This window comes from Trematomus bernacchii, unplaced genomic scaffold (genome assembly GCF_902827165.1).
Source record: "Trematomus bernacchii unplaced genomic scaffold, fTreBer1.1, whole genome shotgun sequence".
Classification (NCBI taxonomy): domain Eukaryota; kingdom Metazoa; phylum Chordata; class Actinopteri; order Perciformes; family Nototheniidae; genus Trematomus; species Trematomus bernacchii.
The window spans coordinates 2,445,098-2,463,608 of record NW_022987614.1 but is presented as its reverse complement, the minus strand read 5'-3'; the positions used below and the strand labels follow the sequence as shown (position 1 = coordinate 2,463,608).

General features: G+C 46.5%; 1 protein-coding gene across 1 annotated transcript; it reads left to right on the top strand.

Annotated features, from left to right (window-relative positions):
* The first annotated feature begins 7,453 nt into the window (after positions 1 to 7,453).
* On the top strand, positions 7,454 to 10,226 carry LOC117483791 (tripartite motif-containing protein 16-like). The gene has a single exon (XM_034132141.1). It carries the CDS (start codon positions 7,494 to 7,496, stop codon positions 9,147 to 9,149), a length of 1,656 nt encoding a protein of 551 aa, XP_033988032.1. The 5' UTR covers positions 7,454 to 7,493; the 3' UTR covers positions 9,150 to 10,226.
* The last annotated feature ends 8,285 nt before the right edge of the window (positions 10,227 to 18,511 follow it).

The following is an 18,511-nucleotide window of genomic DNA, read 5'->3' as shown; positions in this document are numbered from 1 at the left end:
GGCACATGACACAGGGTTGGCAAGACCCCCGGCAGAAGAGTAGTCGGCGGGACCCCCCAATGGGACAGGACATGGAGTTGGCAAGACTCCCGGCAGGAGAGTAGTCGGTGGGACCTCCAACAGCACAGGACATAGGGTTGGCAGGACCCCCCGGCAGAAGAGTAGTCGGCGGGACCCCCAACGGCACAGGACATAGGGTTGGCAGGACCCCCGGCAGAAGAGTAGTCGGCGGGACCCCCAACGGGACAGGACATAGGATTGGCAAGACCCACCCGGCAGAAGAGTAGTCGGCGGGACCTCCAACGGCACAGGACATAGGGTTGGCAGGACCCCCGGCAGAAGAGTAGTCGGCGGGACCTCCAACGGCACAGGACATAGGGTTGGCAGGACCCCCGGCAGAAGAGTAGTCGGCGGGACCCCCAACGGGACAGGACATAGGATTGGCAAGACCCCCGCAGGAGAGTAGTCGGCGGGACCCCCAATGGGACAGGACATGGAGTTGGCAAGACCTCCCGGCAGGAGAGTAGTCGGTGGGACCTCCAACAGCACAGGACATAGGGTTGGCAGGACCCCCGGCAGAAGAGTAGTCGGCGGGACCCCCCCAACGGACAGGACATAGGATTGGCAAGACCCCCGGCAGGAGAGTAGTCGGCGGGACCTCCAACAGCACAGGACATAGGGTTGGCAGGACCCCCGGCAGAAGAGTAGTCGGCGGGACCTCCAACATCACAGGACATGGGGTAGGCGTCGGCCATAGAGCCAACAGGACACGGGGTGCTGGAGTCGGCCGGACCACCGACAGAACACGAGGGGCTGGAGTGGGCCGAACCACTGACAAAACACGGGGGGCCGGAGTCGGCCGGACCACCGACAGGACACGGGGGGCCGGAGTCGGCCGGACCACCGACAGGACACGAGGTGCCGGAGTCGGCCGGACCACCGACAGGACACGAGGTGCTGGAGTCGGCGGGACCACCGACAGGACACGAGGTGCTGGAGTCGGCCGGACCACCGACAGGACACGAGGTGCTGGAGTCGGCCGGACCACCGACAGGAGAACGGGGTGCTGGAGTCGGCCGGACCACCGACAGGACACGGGGGGGCTGGCGTCGGCCGGGGAGCCAGTACTGCAGCCGAAACTGAAGTCGGGACCATGGCTGCTGGGACCAGGGAACAGGGGCCGGAACCATGGCTGCTGGGGGCCGGAACCATGGCCGCTGGGGGCCAGAACTGGGGCCGGAACCATGGCTGCTGGGGCCAGAACTGGGGCTGGAACCATGGCTATATGGGCCGGTTCTGGAGCCGGAACCATGGCTGTGTGGGCCGGTACTAGAGCAGGCACCATGGCTGCTGGGCACGGAACCGGAACACGGAACCATGGCTGTGTGGGATGGTACTGGAGCACGGTACCATGACTGTGTGGACCGGCACTGGAACACGGAAACATGACTGTAAGGTCCGGTTCTGGAGCAGTGACTATGGCTGCTGGGCACGGAACAGAAGCCTGGACCCTGGCTGTGTGAGCCAGGTAATGGAGCACGGAAGCATGGCTGTGTGGGCCGGTACTGGTGCACGGATCCATGGCTGTGTGGGCCGGTACTGGACCACGAGCCGGCCTCCCGACCTTGCGTTTCTCCGAGGCCCCCTGGAGGCTCCGTGGACCTCCAAACGCCAGGCGGGATCCCAAAAAAGGGCCAGAGAATGGAGCTGGAACCACTGGAGCACGGGCTGGAATCTTGGTCTTGCGTCTCCTAGAGATTCTTTGGAGGATCTGTGGGCCTCCCCAGGCCTGGTCATACCCCAGGAAAGGGTTAGAGGCTTCGGACAAGTCCTCAGGACTACTTGTGAAAAGTTGTAGCCACTCAGGCAACATGCTCCTAAGCCAGGGCTGGCGAGCAACCTCCTGACGTGCCTCCTTCAACGCAGCCTCTCTACCACGTCTAGAAGAGGCGCCATTCCAGGTATAAAAAATGTACTTCAGAGAGTACCCAAGACATTCTGCCTGTAGAGCAAAACGATCCGAGTCTGCTGAGTCCAAAGCTGGTCGGTTCATTCTGTTAGGATGGCGTGGAAGGGTAGGACCCAAATGCAGACTATCAAAAAGGTAACAGGTCTCGTAACAAAAAAGCGAGCTTTATTTTAAAAGCTGATCAAAACAAGGCATGAAACAAATGGGTTGTACAAAAAAACTGACCATGACCCACATGGAGGGAGACAGGAGAGACAACCGTGACTGACATGGAGGAAGACAGGAAAAACCAACAATGAACCGACAGGGGAACACAGGAAGAGACAAGACTAAATACAGGGAGGGGTAATCACAAGACAAGACACAGCTGGGGTAAGAGAGGCAGAAACACAAGGGCAACAGGTGAACACAATCAGACACACCAGGGGAACTAATGACAGGAAGGCAAACACAGGAAGAAGGAACAGAGAAGACACAAGGAGGAAAACATTTCAAAACAAAAGGTGGAAAATGAAAACATAAATACAAAACCGTAACAACATATCTAGAACAAAGTGTTCTTTAGGCCTCATTAAGTTGGATTTAGGTATATGTATTTAAATATCTCACTGCTATGGTGGGAGTACTCAGATCTTGTGCTTGAGTAAAAGTAGAAGTACTCAGATCTTGTACTTGAGTAAAAGTAGAAGTACCAGAGTGTATGAATACTCTGTTACAGTAAAAGTCCTGCATTCAAAATGTTACTAAAGTAAAAGTAGAAAAGTATTATCATCAAAATATAGTTAAAGTAGCGACAGTAAAAGTAGTGATTGTGCAGATTGGTCCATTTCAGAATAATATATATGATATGTTTTATAATGATTGATCATTAAAGTGTTCTCAAAGCTGGTAAAGGTGCAGCTAGTTTGAATGACTTTGTATACTGCAGGGTAGCTTGTGAATTTACTCCAGGTGGAACTAAAGTCTGATTTAACACTTGATTATATTTCACATCATTCATCCACATCTGTGAAGTAATTACAGGTATTAAATACATTTAGTGGAGTAAAAGTACACCATTTACCTCTGAACTGTAGTGGAGTAGAAGTACAGAGTAGCATAACATGTACAAGTATCTCAAAATTGCACTGAAGTACAGCACTTGAGTAAATCTACTTTGTTACTTTTCACCACTGTGCCTAAATAAAAAAGAGATAACGTTCGGTGTCCTTTAAATCAGACCCGTCGTGTTTTTATTTTGAAGTGCTTCCGGTGATTTCTGTCTAACTCGATGTTTTGTAGGTGAGTTTTTAGATGACATGAATGTGTTTTTGTCGGCTTTTAACCAAATGTCCTTCCAGAGTTTATGGTTTAACTCGGAAATGAAGGTTTAAAGAACCGTGTGGTCGCTCCGGAGAGACAGGTGAGTGAAGCGATGAGTCAATATTGTTGTTGTTGCTGTTTATCCCTAATGAACGTTTTCTCTGCGGTTTAGCCGTTAGCTTGGACGTTAGCCGTGCAGTGAAGGAAGACTTCCGGTTGTACTTTTCAAAATAAAGATGGATATATAGATACTTTATAGATACTTTATACATCCCAAATTGGGAAATAAGCATTTTGACAGTCACTTACCAAACAGTTAACCCCCAGGCGGCACAAGTACAGCGCGTTCGGCAGGGGACTCCTTGGCCTCTGGTTGGCGATTCGCCACTTCCGGTTCCTGCTGGAAGGCCGTGAGTTTACGGCGTTAGTGGACCACATGTCACTCACATTCTGCATGTCCAAGGTGGCCATGCTGGGGTCCGCCCACCAGCAACGCCAGATCTCGTACATATCCGAGTACAACATTGACATCCAACATTTCGCTGGTAAGGCTAACGTGGTCGGGGACTGCATCTACAGAGCGGTCATCGGAGCTGTGCAGCTGGGCCTCGATTACCTCCGCATGAGCACGGACCAGGCCTCTGACCACGGGGTGCAGACCCTCAAGGCCTCAGAATCAGGATTACGCCTGGAGGAGGTCGCGGTCGTTGACTCAGGCGCAAAGTTGTTATGCGACTTCTCCACAGGCAAGCCTCGACCGCCAGTCCCTGCGAACTGGCGCAGACCCCTTTTTGAGGCGATTAACAACCTTCCCAAACCCGGCAAGAAACCGTCCGTGAAGTTGGTGTAGCAGAAGTTTGTGTGGCAGGGGCTTAAGAAGGACGTGAAGACCTGGGTCGACTCATGCATGGCCTGTCAACGGGCTCAAGTGCACCGCCATACTAGAGCCCCTTTTTAACTTTTTGCGGTTCCCGAGAGGAGGTTTGACCATGTCAATTTTGACCTCGTAGGTCCACTGCCCCCCTCTCACGGTTTCACCTACCTCTTCACGATGGTGGACAGGACGACCCGCTGGCCAGAGGGCGTTCCCCTCACCGCATCTTCTGACGTGGCCAGTGCATTAATCGGCACGTGGGTGGCGCGCTTCCGGACCCCATATGACCTCTCCTCTGACTGTGGCTCCCGGTTTACCTCGGAGCTCTGGAACGCAGTTGCCGAGGGTTTGGGGGTCAAGCTTCACCGCGCCACCGCACCACCGCACCACCGCCTATCACCCCCAGGCTAACGGCTTATGTGAGCGTGTCCACCGATCCCTGAAGGCAACCCTGCGTGCCGGCTTGACTGACGGCAACTGGGTGGATAAGCTCCTGTGGGTTATGTTCAGCCTCAGGTGCGCCACTGTGCCCTGGTCTGCAGCTAGGCAAGCTCCTCCCTGCTGGAGACCCGCCGGGACATTCACACCTGTCCCACATCGCAGCACAGCAACCCCACCCCGCTTTCCGGGTTTCCCCCGGGCTACGGTCGGGCGGATTTTGTCTTCTTCGTCACGACGCCCACCGCGGACCCCTACGACGGCCCGTTCAGGGTCATACGGCACGGGGACAAGGACCTGGTGGTGGACGTTGGTGGCAGACCTGAGACTGTGTCCATTGATAGGATTTACGGAGCGTCCACATAGCAGCGTTAAAAAAATCTTGGAGGTGGGCGTATCTGAAGCTTGGGGATTTTTTGCGAGCAACGCGACCAACAACCAATCACATGAATCTCCCGCCCCCGACATACGAAGCAAAAAAAATAAAAAGCCCGAAGTAAACTGGATATAAACTCCCCAAACAGGCTAAAACCTACCACTGTCTCTGCCACCTCCCTCCATGCCTGGCTCCTCCGGTTTGTATCCCGGTAGGTAAATAGGGACTGGTCATAAAGCACCGGGTGATTCCCTACCGCTAATTTCTCCTCCATTTTTTGGAATACGAGGAAATGACCTGCGGTATGTCTCTCCCAGCTTACACGCGGTTTGATTGGCTCGCACTTGAACTGTCAGATTTGCATACACGGGATTTGATTGGCTGACGCTTCCACCTCAGCTTCAAAAGTTGAACATTGCTCAACTTTTGAATCCTGAGATGCCTGGAAAATCTCCGCTCTGCTTCCCACAATGCAGTTCGGCGAAAAGTGAGGCAAAGTGACGTCACCCCATTCAAAGTGAATGGGCAGAAGCGTTGGAAGCTTTTTTTAACGCTGCTGTGTGGACGGGCCGTAAGCCTGCTCATGTGGACGTTTCCAGGCTGTTGGAGTTGGCTCTGCCCCCACGTCGGGCCGTCCTCCCTTGTCCCGCCCCCTGTCAGGGTGCCCTCGCCCTCGTGGATGCCCTTGCCCTCTGAGCTTGTCGACGGCAAGGGCACGCCTGCGGCCCCGCCCTCTTCGGCCCCTGTTGTCCTTACTCGCCGGGGTCGGGTGGTCCTTCCTCCCCGACGCAATGATTTTGATCATGGGTGAATCCTGGGGGGGCTTGTGTGGTGGGTTGACATAATTCACCCACGGAACTACGGGTGGGGGTATTGTTCCGCACGGACATTTTAGTTTAGAGGAACTTCCGTTTTCCGGTCAGTGAGTTTCCCCGGGCTTGAGTTTGTTTACATGCTGTTCCATGTTGAATAAAAGACTAGCTTTGTCTTTTGACACACCACCTCTGACTCCCGTCTCTCGGCACTACAGAATATAGTATTCAACCAGCAGGCAAATAAGGCTGAACCTCCTCGTCTACCTAACTATGGTTGTTAAGAGACATCGTTTGTGTTGTTGTGTGAGTTATCGATCAATATTTTTCCAAATTAACCGAACATTGGAAAACTAGTCTTATCAAAATAGACTGAGAGGACATTAAAGATTGTCTCTACGGCTCTCTCTTGTTATTTCTAACGATAAGTTAAAAACACTTAAAAAAGGCATCCCCACTTTTACCAGACCAGGGCTTTTATTTAGAAATGACTTCCGCCCCCCCCCCCCCCCCCCCCCCCCCCCCCCCCCCCCCCCCCCTCGAAAGATCCTCTGGACATTTATTATAAGGTAAAAAACAAAAACAGTATTGCAGTCTCTTTTCCCTTTACTAGTTCAAGAAAGATAAATTCAAAAGAAACGCAGGTACACCCATCCTGTCTATAATATATAAATTCTGCTTGAATACAGAATGTGAGTAAATGCATTTCCACCTTAAGATAATAAAATAGCTCTTTAAACATACAAACGATTGCTTGCCTACAACCAATGCAGGTTTTTGTTTGGCTGAGTTAAGTCACTTGAAGTTGCATTACAGGAAACATGGAGCACTGGTGGCTCCAAGTGGCAGCATGAAGGAACTGTGATATGATATTTACTGTAAAATGATGCAGGCATTAATGATCTTCTTTTTGTCAGTATTTAAGAAGTCACCAATTGGCTGCAGCCTCAATCTAGAAGACAGTTTCATTGGATAAGGTTTATCTTTAAATGTGTTCACTTTATTTGTCCCTAATTTTTCAAGGAAGCAGGTCATTTAAATACAAAGCTCCTTTTGATTGGAATAATCTTCATTTCATTCTGGCTTTTACTATCAGAAATAAAAATTATATTTAAAAATAAATAAACTTTAATTTTACAGCACATTACATACGAGTTCAAAAGTGACTAAGAACTTTTACTCTACAGTTCTTGGTTACTTTACTTTAAAGTATTTTGTATTATACTATCCTATACTTATACTCCACTACATCACAAAGGGAAATATTGTCCCTTGTGTTCCACTTAATTTATTTGGCAGCGGTATCGTCATTTAAAAGATCATTCAGTCAGCTCAAAGTCCTGTTGTCACAATGTGCTTAATTCCGGGAATAAAGAGTACTAAACACACCCTGTGTTATCTGTTGTATTGTGTTGCACTGTTGGAGGAGCATGTGACCTAAGATTTCCATCGACATAACTACACTGTAGCTATGTACGAATGACAATAAAAGCCTTGAAATTTTGAATCCTTGAACCCTGTATATTATAAAACCGCTCCTCTTTCTGGAATGAAGTTAAGCGTGTAAGCCTGTCCTACTTTCTGCAGATCTCACAGATAATCACTTGTTCCCTCCCCTTCACAGAACTTATGTTTCGATTTAGGTGAATCATAACTGTTGTGAAGTGAGTGAGCTGGCAGGCTATATAACAGCAGACTGTCACTCGCTGTAAGGGAGGCATAATGGCACAGAAAGGAGCTCAGCTGGACCAGGACGCTATTTGCTGTTCGATATGTCTGGATGTACTTAAGGATCCTGCGACTATTCCCTGTGGACACAGTTTCTGCATGAATTGTATTCAAACCCACTGGGACAAAGAGGATGAGAAGGAAGTCTACAGCTGCCCTCAGTGTAGAAAGAGCTTCACACCGAGGCCTGTCCTGCTGAAAAGCATCATGTTAGCAGATTTAGTGGAGAAACAGAAGAAGACTGGACTCCAAGCTGCTCCTGCTGATCACTGCTATGCTGGAGCTGAAGATGTGGCCTGTGATGTCTGCACTGGGAGAAAACTGAGAGCCTGTAAGTCCTGTCTGCAGTGTTTGATCTCTTATTGTGAGGAACACCTCCAGCCTCACTATGAATCTCCTGCCTTTGGAAAACACAAGCTGGTGGAGCCCTCCAAGAAGCTCCAGGAGAACATCTGCTCTCGTCACAACGAGGTGATGAAGATGTTCTGCCGCACTGATCAGCAGTGTATCTGTTATCTCTGCTCTGTGGACGAACACAAAGGCCACGACACAGTGTCAGCTGCAGCAGAAAGGACTGAGAGGGAGAGAGAGCTGGAGGGGAGTCGACAAAACATCCAGCAGAGAATCCAGGACAGAGAGAAGGAGGTGAAGCTGCTTCAGCAGGAGGTGGAGGCCGTCAATGGCTCTGCTGATAAAGCAGTGGAGGACAGTGAGAAGATGTTCACTGAGCTGATCCGTCTCATGGAGAAAAGAAGCTCTGATGTGAAGCAGCAGGTCAGATCTGAGCAAAAAACTGAAGTGAATCGAGTCAGAAAGCTTCAGGAGAAGCTGCATAAGGAGATCTCTTATCTGAAGAAGAAAGACGCTACACTTGAGCTGCTCTCTCACACAGAGGATCACACCCAGTTTATTCAAAGCTACCCCTCACTGCCACCTCTCGGTGAATCTACAGAATCATCCAGCATCAACGTCCGTCCTCTGAGCTACTTTGAAGATGTGAAAGCCGCTTTGTCAAAATTCAGAGATAAACTACTGGACGTCCTGAAAGAGAAATGGACAAATGTCTCACCGACTGAAGTGGATGTGGACATATTACTGTCACAACCACAGCCCCAGACCAGAGCTGAATACTTGAAATACTCACGTAAAATCACACTGGATCCAAACACAGCAAGCGCACGTATGTACTTATCTGTGGGGAACCGAAAAGCAACTTCAACACTAGAACAAAGTTATCCTAGTCACATAGAAAGGTTCATTGATTGTTGGCAGGTCCTGAGTAAAGAGAGTCTGACTGGACGTTGTTACTGGGAGGTGGAGAAAGGTGTGGGAGGAATTGCAGTGGCTGTAGCATACAAAGACAATGAAACTGTAAATGAAAAATTTGGATATAGTGACAAGTCGTGGGCATTAGGTTTTTACAAAAAGTGTTATGATTTCAAACATAACACTTTCACAACACCTGTCTTAGGTCCTAAGTCCTCCAAAGTTGGAGTTTACCTGGATCAAAGTGCAGGAATTCTGTCCTTCTGGAGCGTCTCAGAGGAAACCATGACCCTCCTGCACAGAGTCCAGACCACTTTCACTGAGCCTCTCTACGCAGGACTTCGTCTTTATGCTCCCAGTGGAAACACTGCTGAGATGTTGTGAGCTTAAGAAGTTATTGAGAGGAAAAGGGGCAATCCTCAGATACTAGACAACGTTTTTTTTGGTAAATGCAAAGAGTGGTTGGCATTTTGCAAATCATCATTCCTGCAATATTTTTTCAGGAAAATGCAACAAATGTTTCCACAACTGAAGAAAACCCCAAACATTTAAAGCACTGGACATTGTTTACAATTGTAGATTTTAAAATGACAAGGAAAAATGCTGGAAAATTCACGACACTACTAATTATACTATTTTATTTGCAGTAAAGGTCAAATGTAAGTAGTAATTGTTCCTAAATGGTTCTGAATTGATGCATTAAGATGCTGTGCTCTTATTGTTGTATTCATGTCTCTACACATATTGTATAAACTGATTGTGAGTTTAAATATTACCTATTTTTATTACATTTTGCATCTAAAAAAAAAAGCATACTCCATTTAAATAATCTTTTGTCATAATGATGCAGTAATTAAGTAAATGAACTGTTGGTAAAAGGATGTGTATTATAGCATGCATAGTGTTGAAGCAGTATTCAATTTGAATACTTATACTCATTGGGTTAATGTTTAACGTGGCTTCAAATGAACTTTAATCTTCCATCCTGCTCACTGTGAGCTATTTGCAGATTTTAAATTCCCCACCAGAGGTCCCTCTTTGCATGTTTTCCACTATAAAGAACTAAGGTGTGCTTTGGTGCCTTTAACTTTTCAGGGAGTCTTTTTTTATTTAGATCCCTTATGTAATGTTTTGTTTATTGTCAAAGTCTTGAAAGGAAATGCAAATGATGTATCTTTTATTACAAATATCATCTTATCTAACACTGATGTAACTTTAAAAATGAAGTGTATTACATTTTATTCTCTATTTGAACATCAATATAACTTTTGCTGCATGATTTTATTTTGTATTTACTCACATATGCTTGTTATTATGTTCCTTGTTATCCTTGGTTTAAGTTGGGATCTTTAGGATTTTGTTTGCTGTGAATGCTGGGATGTTTCATCACATCCTGACCTAGATAGCCCTGGTGAAATGTACAATATAAATTGTGTTAATAAAATTACACATTTAGAAGCATTGTTCCGTTTTTTTCGCACCACATATCTAGAACAAAGTGTTCTTTAGGCCTCATTAAGTTGGATTTAGGTATATTTATTTAAATATCTCACTGCCAGAGGTGGGATAACTAAGATCTTGTACTTCAGTAAAAGTAGAAGTACTCAGATCTTGTACTTGAGAGTAAAAGTAGAAGTACTCAGGTCTTGTACTTGAGTAAAAGTAGAAGTACCAGAGTGTAGGAATACTCTGTTACAGTAAAAGTCCTGCATTCAAAATGTTCCTCAAGTAAAAGTAGAAAAGTATTATCATACAAATATAGTTAAAGCAAAAAGTAAAAGTAGTGATTGTGCAGATTGGTCCATTTCAGAATAATATATATGATATGTTTTATAATGATTGATCATGAAAGTGTTCTCAAAGCTGGTAAAGGTGCAGCTAGTTTGAATGACATTGTATACTGCAGGGTAGCTTGTGAATTTACTCCAGGTGGAACTAAAGTCTGTTTTAACACTTGATTATATTTCACATCATTCATCCACATCTGTAGAGTAACTAAAGGTATTAAATACATGTAGTGGAGTAAAAGTACACCATTTACCTCTGAACTGTAGTGGAGTAGAAGTACAGAGTGGCATAACATGTACAAGTATCTCAAAATTGTACTTAAGTACAGTACTTGAGTAAATCTACTTAGTTACTTTTCACCACTGTGCCTAAATAAAAAAGAGATAACGTTCGGTGTCCTTTAAATCAGACCCGTCGTGTTTTTATTTTAAAGTGCTTCCGGTGATTTCTGTCTAACTCGATGTTTTGTAGGTGAGTTTTTATTTGACATGAATGTGTTTTTGTCGGCTTTTAACCGCATGTCCTTCCAGAGTTTATGGTTTAACTCGGAAATGAAGGTTTAAAGAACTGTGTGGTCGCTCCGGAGAGACAGGTGAGTGAAGCGTTGAGTCAATATTGTTGTTGTTGCTGTTTTATCCATAAGTGAACGTTATCTCTGCGGGTTAGCCGTTAGCTTGGACGTTAGCCGTGCAGTGAAGGAAGACTTCCGGTTGTACTTTTCAAAATAAAGATGGATATATAGATACTTTATACATCCCAAATTGGGAAATAAGCATTTTGACAGTCACTTACCAAACAGTTAACCCCCAGGGGGCGCAAATACAGCGCGTTCGGCAGGGGACTCCTTGGCCTCTGGTTGGCGATTCGCCACTTCCGGTTCCTGCTGGAAGGCCGTGAGTTTACGGCGTTCGTGGACCACAAGTCACTCACATTCTGCATGTCCAAGGTGGCCGAGCTGGGGTCCTCCCGCCAGCAACGCCAGCTCTTGTACATATCCAAGTACACCACGGACATCCAACATTTCGCTGGTAAGGCTAACGTGGTCATGGACTGCCTCTACAGAGCGGTCAACGGAGCTGTGCAGCTGTGCAGCTGGGCCTCGATTACCTCCGCATGAGCACGGACCAGGCCTCTGACCACAGGGTGCAGACCCTCAATGCCTCGGAATCATGATTACGGCTGGAGGAGGTCGCGGTCGTTGACTCAGGCGCAAAGTTGTTGTGCGACTTCTCCACGGGCAAGCCTCGACCGCCAGTCCCTGCGAACTGGCGCAGACCCCTTTTTGAGGCGATTAACAACCTTCCCAAACCCGGCAAGAAACCGTCCGTGAAGTTGGTGTAGCAGAAGTTTGTGTGGCAGGGGCTTAAGAAGGACGTGAAGACCTGGGTCGATTCATGCATGGCCTGTCAACGGGCTCAAGTGCACCGCCATACTAGAGCCCCTTTTTAACTTATTGCGGTTCCCGAAAGGAGTGTTGACCATATCAATTTTGACCTCGTAGGTCCACTGCACCCCTCTCACTGTTTCACCTACCTCTTCACGATGGTGGACAGGACGAGTCGCTGGCCAGAGGGCGTTCCACTCACCGTATCGTCTGACGTGGCCCGTGCATTAATCGGCACGTGGGTGGCGGGCTTCCGGACCCCATCTGACCTCTCCTCTGACCGTGGCTCCCGGTTTACCTCGGAGCTCTGGAACGCAGTTGCAGAGGGTTTGGGGGTCAAGCTGCACCGCACCACCGCCTATCACCCCCAGGCTAACGGCTTATGTGAGCGAGTAGTATTACCAATCCCGCTTCAATCTCATTAGTATGCATAAAAAAGTGACAGGTCACACCTTCTAAGTCCCGCCCCCTAATTATGCTAATTAGCCCCCTTTGATATGCTAATGAGCCCCTTTGTTCGAGGTGTTATCGCGTACAGGTGTTACATCCCCCCGGTAGCCCCCACCCCTCTCAGCCCACCCCCCTCCCCCTCACATACAGGTGTCACATCCGCCCTGTCGCCCCCACCCCTCTCAGCCCCCACCCCTCTCAGCCCCCACCCCTCTCAACCCACCCCCTCCTCCTCCCTTACAGCAGGTGTCACATCCTCCCTGTCGCCCCCACCCCTCCCTCCATATTCCCGCCAGAAGATAGTGAGGGGGTGGAGTCAGGCATAAAAAAGAAATCTATGCAAAACTAGATAAAAGCCAGTCATTTCCACTCAACAAGTCACCTAAACTTTCAGAAAAGAAAAATGGCAAAGAGACGCATCGATATGGGTTTAATCAGCGAGACGCCGGTAACAACTTACCACCATCCGTCGGGGGCGCCGGTCAAGAAACGGATGCAGTATCTGTGCCGGGTTCAAACCCCTCCCGCGGAGGCTCTTCATGAAAAATGGAGTCTGGAAAATGGAGATGTTTGGGGTTTTGTGTTCAACTATATGGCGAACGAACTGCACTTCTACAATCTGAAGAATGGAGAAACCTATGGACCCAGCAGTGTTAAAGCGACGTTGACCTCAACAGATTGGGCTGTGTTAACTCTGGTGGCTTCCAGAGATCTCCGTGCAACCGTTGTATCAGAAAAAGCAGTGCATCAAGAAACCATCGTGGATCCATTGTGGAATCATTCATCCCTTGTACGTGCAATGTCTATGAAACCTGCATCAAAAAGCAAAGAAACGCAAACTGTGGTCGAGATCAAAGAAGAGTTTTCATCGCAACCCCTCAATGTGGAAGAAGAGGAAGAAAATATTCACCCGCCGCCACCAGAAATGAAAAGAATCCTGACAAGCACCGTCTGGGAAACTAAAAGCGGCCCGTCTGGTAGATGGTATTACCGCTCAAGCCGTTTGGTGACACGGGGGAAGGACCCCTCTGATGATTTTGTTTTGGAGTATTTCAACTCTACATGTGGGGTTTTTCAAACATCTTTGCGTGTGCCTCTGGCTGCTTGGCTGAAAATGATCGATGAAAAATCTACAAAGCTTAAAGAACTTTTTAAACAGAGTCAAACAGCGATAGACATTATAATGGTGAAAAAAACTCTCACTTTTGCAGATGACTCCTCCTCCTCCTCCTCCTCCTCCTCCTCCTCCTCCTCAACATAATAAGTCCCACCCCTCACCAGATCATTTAAAACTAAGGACCCCCTAAGACAACCGTTGAAGACTAACCATGGATCTGAGAAAAAACAAGTCTCTCCCCGCGAGCTGCGACATGGAACAAGCCCTGGATCTGAGAAAAAACAAGTCTCCCCCCGCAAGTTACAGCCTGGAACAACCCCTGGATCTGAGAAAAAACAAATCTCTCCCCGCGCGCTGCAGCCTGGAACAAGCTCCTGACAGACCGCCATCATCTCCAACAATCTGGACACCCGAGCTCAACAATGATGTTGTTGGCGTTGATGTTACTGGCTGGCAGGATATGTATCAACCTCCATCTACTTCACCAGACCCCCCAAGGAAAACAGCAGATTCTTCAGACACAGAAGACGACGCCGACGATGGCAATACATGCTATGCTTATAGCTATGGTCTTACTACAGAGTATGATGCTGTAGACGGAGCAAGGACCGTTTCATTCCTGAATACGGTAAAAGCTGTGGTGGTTCATCTATTGGATAAGGTCGTGCATCTGTACAGAAAGGAACAATGTTATGGCTGTCAAGTCGATCATCCCAGTCAAGTGCAACATGAGTGTTTGTTTGAGATGCCAGAATATTTTCTGGAGCGAAACTATAGTGAAGTGGTAAAGAGACTGTGGACCGACCATTTCATTCCAGCCATTCGGGGTTCTCTAGATTCGAGCAAGCTTTATGTGTCGGAGAGAAGGATCTTGGGAGCTGCCGAGGCGATTCTTCACAATCTCAGAAGCACAAGACGCTTTGAGGTTAAAATCAGCAAGCTTTACGAAAAGCTTGTTGAAAACGACGAGTCACAGCTGAAGAATATAGCAGACGCATGGGACTTTTGGCAGCGAAAGGAAGAGTTTGAAACTTATTTGTAAAAAAAAAAAGTACCACCATGTTTTTTTATTTTACTTTTTTTTTTTTATTTTACTTGATCTAGTGTGTCCTTCTTTGTAATCATGCTTTTTGATTTAAATTGTTTTTGATTTTCTGCCTGGAGAAAAATGTTTATTGAACGCATGACAACTGATGAAAAGAGTGACTTTTTCGCATGGTATGAGACGGTACGCACGGGTACTTTTGATTTTCGAAAGCAGGCATTGCTTTACTGCAAAAACGATGTTGACATTCTTGCCCAGGGCTCCACTTTATTCCGAAAAGGATTCCTTGAAGAGACTGGTGTAGATCCTTTTAGTCGTGCGACCATTGCTTCGGCCTGTATGAAAGTTTTCACCACAAACTTTCTGCCTCCAAAAACCCTAGCCATCCCCCCGCCCGATGATTACCGTCGTGAAAACAAGACATACTCCAGCGCTGGTATCCAGTGGTTAGATTGGGTGGCTCATACTGAGGGGGTATTTATTCAACATGCGTTGAATGAAGGTGAGAAACGAGTGGGACGTTTCGTCGTAGATGGTTTTGCTGAAGTTGAGGGAGTAAAGATTGTTTGGGAATTTCTTGGGTGCTTTTATCACGGCTGTCCATCGTGTTATAAGGGGCATGAGAAAAACCCCTTGACAGGTGGCACATTTGAGCGGCTCCATGCTGCTAGTGAGGAAAAGCTGCATGAGCTACAGTCTGTTCACGGGGCCAAAGTGATCGTTATGCGAGAGCATACATGGGGTGAGATAAAAAAATCCAATCAAGATTTGCAGGCTTTCCTCAGGGAATACAAAGCTCCAGAACCGTTGACCCCCAGGGCTGCTTTATACGGGGGAAGAACGTGTGCAGTGAAGTTGAGGTACACGGCAGCGGCAGATGAATTGATTCATTATTGTGATTTCACCTCCCTGTACCCCTTTGTAAACTGCACAGGCCTATATCCGCTAGGCCACCCTCAGATCATCTTCCGAGATTTCAAAGATCCTCAGAGTTATTTCGGGTTAATCAGAGCCACCGTAGACCCTCCCAGGGGTCTTTACTTTCCAGTTCTGCCTTACAAAACTGCAGCGGGTAAGCTTGTGTTCACCCTCTGTCGTACATGCGCTGAGCTTAACAACCAACAGGGGCCCTGCACGCACAGCAAAGAGGAAAGAGCATTAACAGGAGTTTGGGTGACAACAGAATTCAACAAGGCTCTGGACATGGGTTACAAGCTGACTCAGATCACAGAAGTGTGGCATTTTGAGAACAAAAGTGACAGCATTTTTGTAGATTATATACACACATTCTTGAAGGGTAAACAAGAAGCATCTGGTTATCCTTCAGAAGCAACAGATGATGAGAGCAGACAAAAGTATGTGACAGACTACCATGCTAATCAAGGCATACAGCTCGACGCAGCTAAAATCAGATCAAATCCAGCCAAAAGACAAGTGTCAAAGCTATGTCTCAATAGTTTCTGGGGTAAATTTGCTCAGAGAAGCAATCTGACACAGACTAAGATTGTGACCAAACCAGAAGAATTTCTTAACCTCTTGTTTTCAGCTAAACATAAGGTTAAGTATTTCTCATTCATCAATGACAGGACAGCTCTGGTCCAATGGTGTTATGGCGACGATGGTCACTCCCCTCCCAACAAGGTGGATAACATATTCATTGCAGCATTCACCACGGCCTATGCCAGGCTAAAACTGTACAGTGAATTGGAGAAATTGCAGCACAGAGTCTTCTACTACGACACAGATAGTATCATATATGTAACAAGACCTGGAGAGACTCCACTGCCTATGGGGGTTTATCTGGGGGATCTTACAGACGAGTTGGGCGGTGATACAATCAAAGAGTTTGTTTCTGCAGGTCCTAAAAGTTATGCATACCAAACCAAAAATCAGAAAAAGGTTGTGATGCGAGTGAAAGGGATTACACAGACGCATGAGTGCTGTGAACGAGTGAACTTTGACAGTCTTACAGATCTGGTGGAAGGCTACGTTCAAAACACTGAGAGGGGGCGGGTTCTTGAGGTCCCACAACACAACATTGTACGAAATAAAGAGGGTTTCGTTTTGAGAAATGTGTCATTCACCAAAAAGTTCAGAGTGGTGTTTGATAAAAGACGTCTGCTAGACGGAGGAGATACTTTGCCTTTTGGGTATTGAGAAATAATAAGAAGAGACAAAATGTTTTCACCTAGCCAAATTGATTTTGAACCCAGACTGCGTGTCACTTTTTCATGTATAATAGTAGGACCTAGCGGGTGTGGAAAAACTTTTTTTGTCAAGAATGTCTTCATGTAATGGATGTACAGCCTCAAAATATTGTGTGGATTTATACTTCTTTCCAACCCATGTATGCAGAACTGCAGGAGAAGAATAAAAATATGAAATTCATCAAAGGTCTGCCTGAATCATTTGAAGATGAATCTCTATTTCCTCCTGATCAAAGTCATTTGATTATATTGGACGATGTTATATTTCAAGCCTCGGAGCATCCGGAAGTAGTCCGACTTTTCACCCAATACCGCCATCACAGAAATATGAGTGTTATGATGCTGACCCAGAATGTGTTCCATCAGGGGAAGAATAGTCGAACAATTAGTCTGAATACTAATTACATGGTCTTGTTTAAAAACCCCAGAGACAGATTACAGATGAACATACTTGCTCAGCAAATATACCCTGGTAATAAATCATTTTTCCTACAAAGTTTTGAGGATGCCACCAAGAACCCCCATGGATATTTAGTCCTGGACCTGACCCCCAGCTGTCCAGACATCTATAGACTTCGGTCAGGAGTACTACGCACACAGTGGTTAGTTGTTTACGTACCAAAACCGAAAACTTGAAAACAGTATGTCTGCTCGTTTAAAAAGAAACATGCCAATGCTAAAGGCTTTATGTCAGGCCAGGCCATCGAAGCGTAAGGATATTCTCAACAACTGCTCCACGGATTTTCTTCAATCACTCTGTGAACTGTCTTTAAATCTTCTAAAGGGTAACATACCGCTATCTGGAGCTCAGTATAAGAAACTCAAAAAACAAAAGAAAATTATCAAACTATTGGCCAGTAAAAAGACCAACATAAAAACTAAACACAAGGCCTTAAGAAAACAATCTGGGGGTTTTCTTCTGCCTCTGCTAGGTGCTGTGATTCCCATTTTAGGACAGCTTTTATGAGGGCTTATTCGACCAAAGTAAACCATGAGTCAAAAGATGTTTTTATTAACACCTCACCAGTTTAATCAGCTCAATCCGACTGGTGTAACTACCCCCCACAGCAAGGAAACAATGAGACGTACAGCAGAAGATGTTCTGGATGAAAAAATGAGAGCCGTACTAAACGAAACAGGAATAACCCCATATGAAAAAATAAGAAAATACAACGCCTTGCTGCAGAGATACCTCAATTTACTCAAACAAGCAGGGCAGGAGGAAAGACATAATACTTTAACTCTACCTGAAGACACGGGACTGCAAAAAGGAGAAGAAAAGAAGGGCGTTTCCACTGATGGAATAAAGAATGAGGTACTCCAAAATCTTCCAAAACGTTACCGTAAGAATGCAGAGTACATTATGAATAAATTAGTTCAAAGCAGCGATGGATGGAATGAAACGGGTGAATTTATAGACAAGGGTAGAGCTGTGAAAGGATCCCATATGATGGATTTATTAAAAAATCTCTCGTGGTCATATAAAAATACAGAAGAACCTAAAGGCTGGACGGTTTTCCTGAATACTCTCAGAGGGCTAAATGTTCCGTCGACCGTTTTTCATAACCGCCAGGCTCGTGAACAATACAGTTTACTTAAAACAGGTGAACTGCATGGAGAGCATAAGACAAAAAGAAGAAGAAGAGGAGGAAAAGACCAAGAAGAAGAAGAAAGTAAATGAGACCCTCCTCAGACTGCAGTAAAGAAGAGATCAAGGAGAGCTGTACAGTTAAGCCCTCGTTGGTTAAATTATTC

Excerpts from the sequence above, each read along its gene's own strand:
- LOC117483791 (XM_034132141.1), top strand. The coding sequence starts at position 7,494 with ATGGCACAGAAAGGAGCTCAGCTGGACCAGGACGCTATTTGCTGTTCG.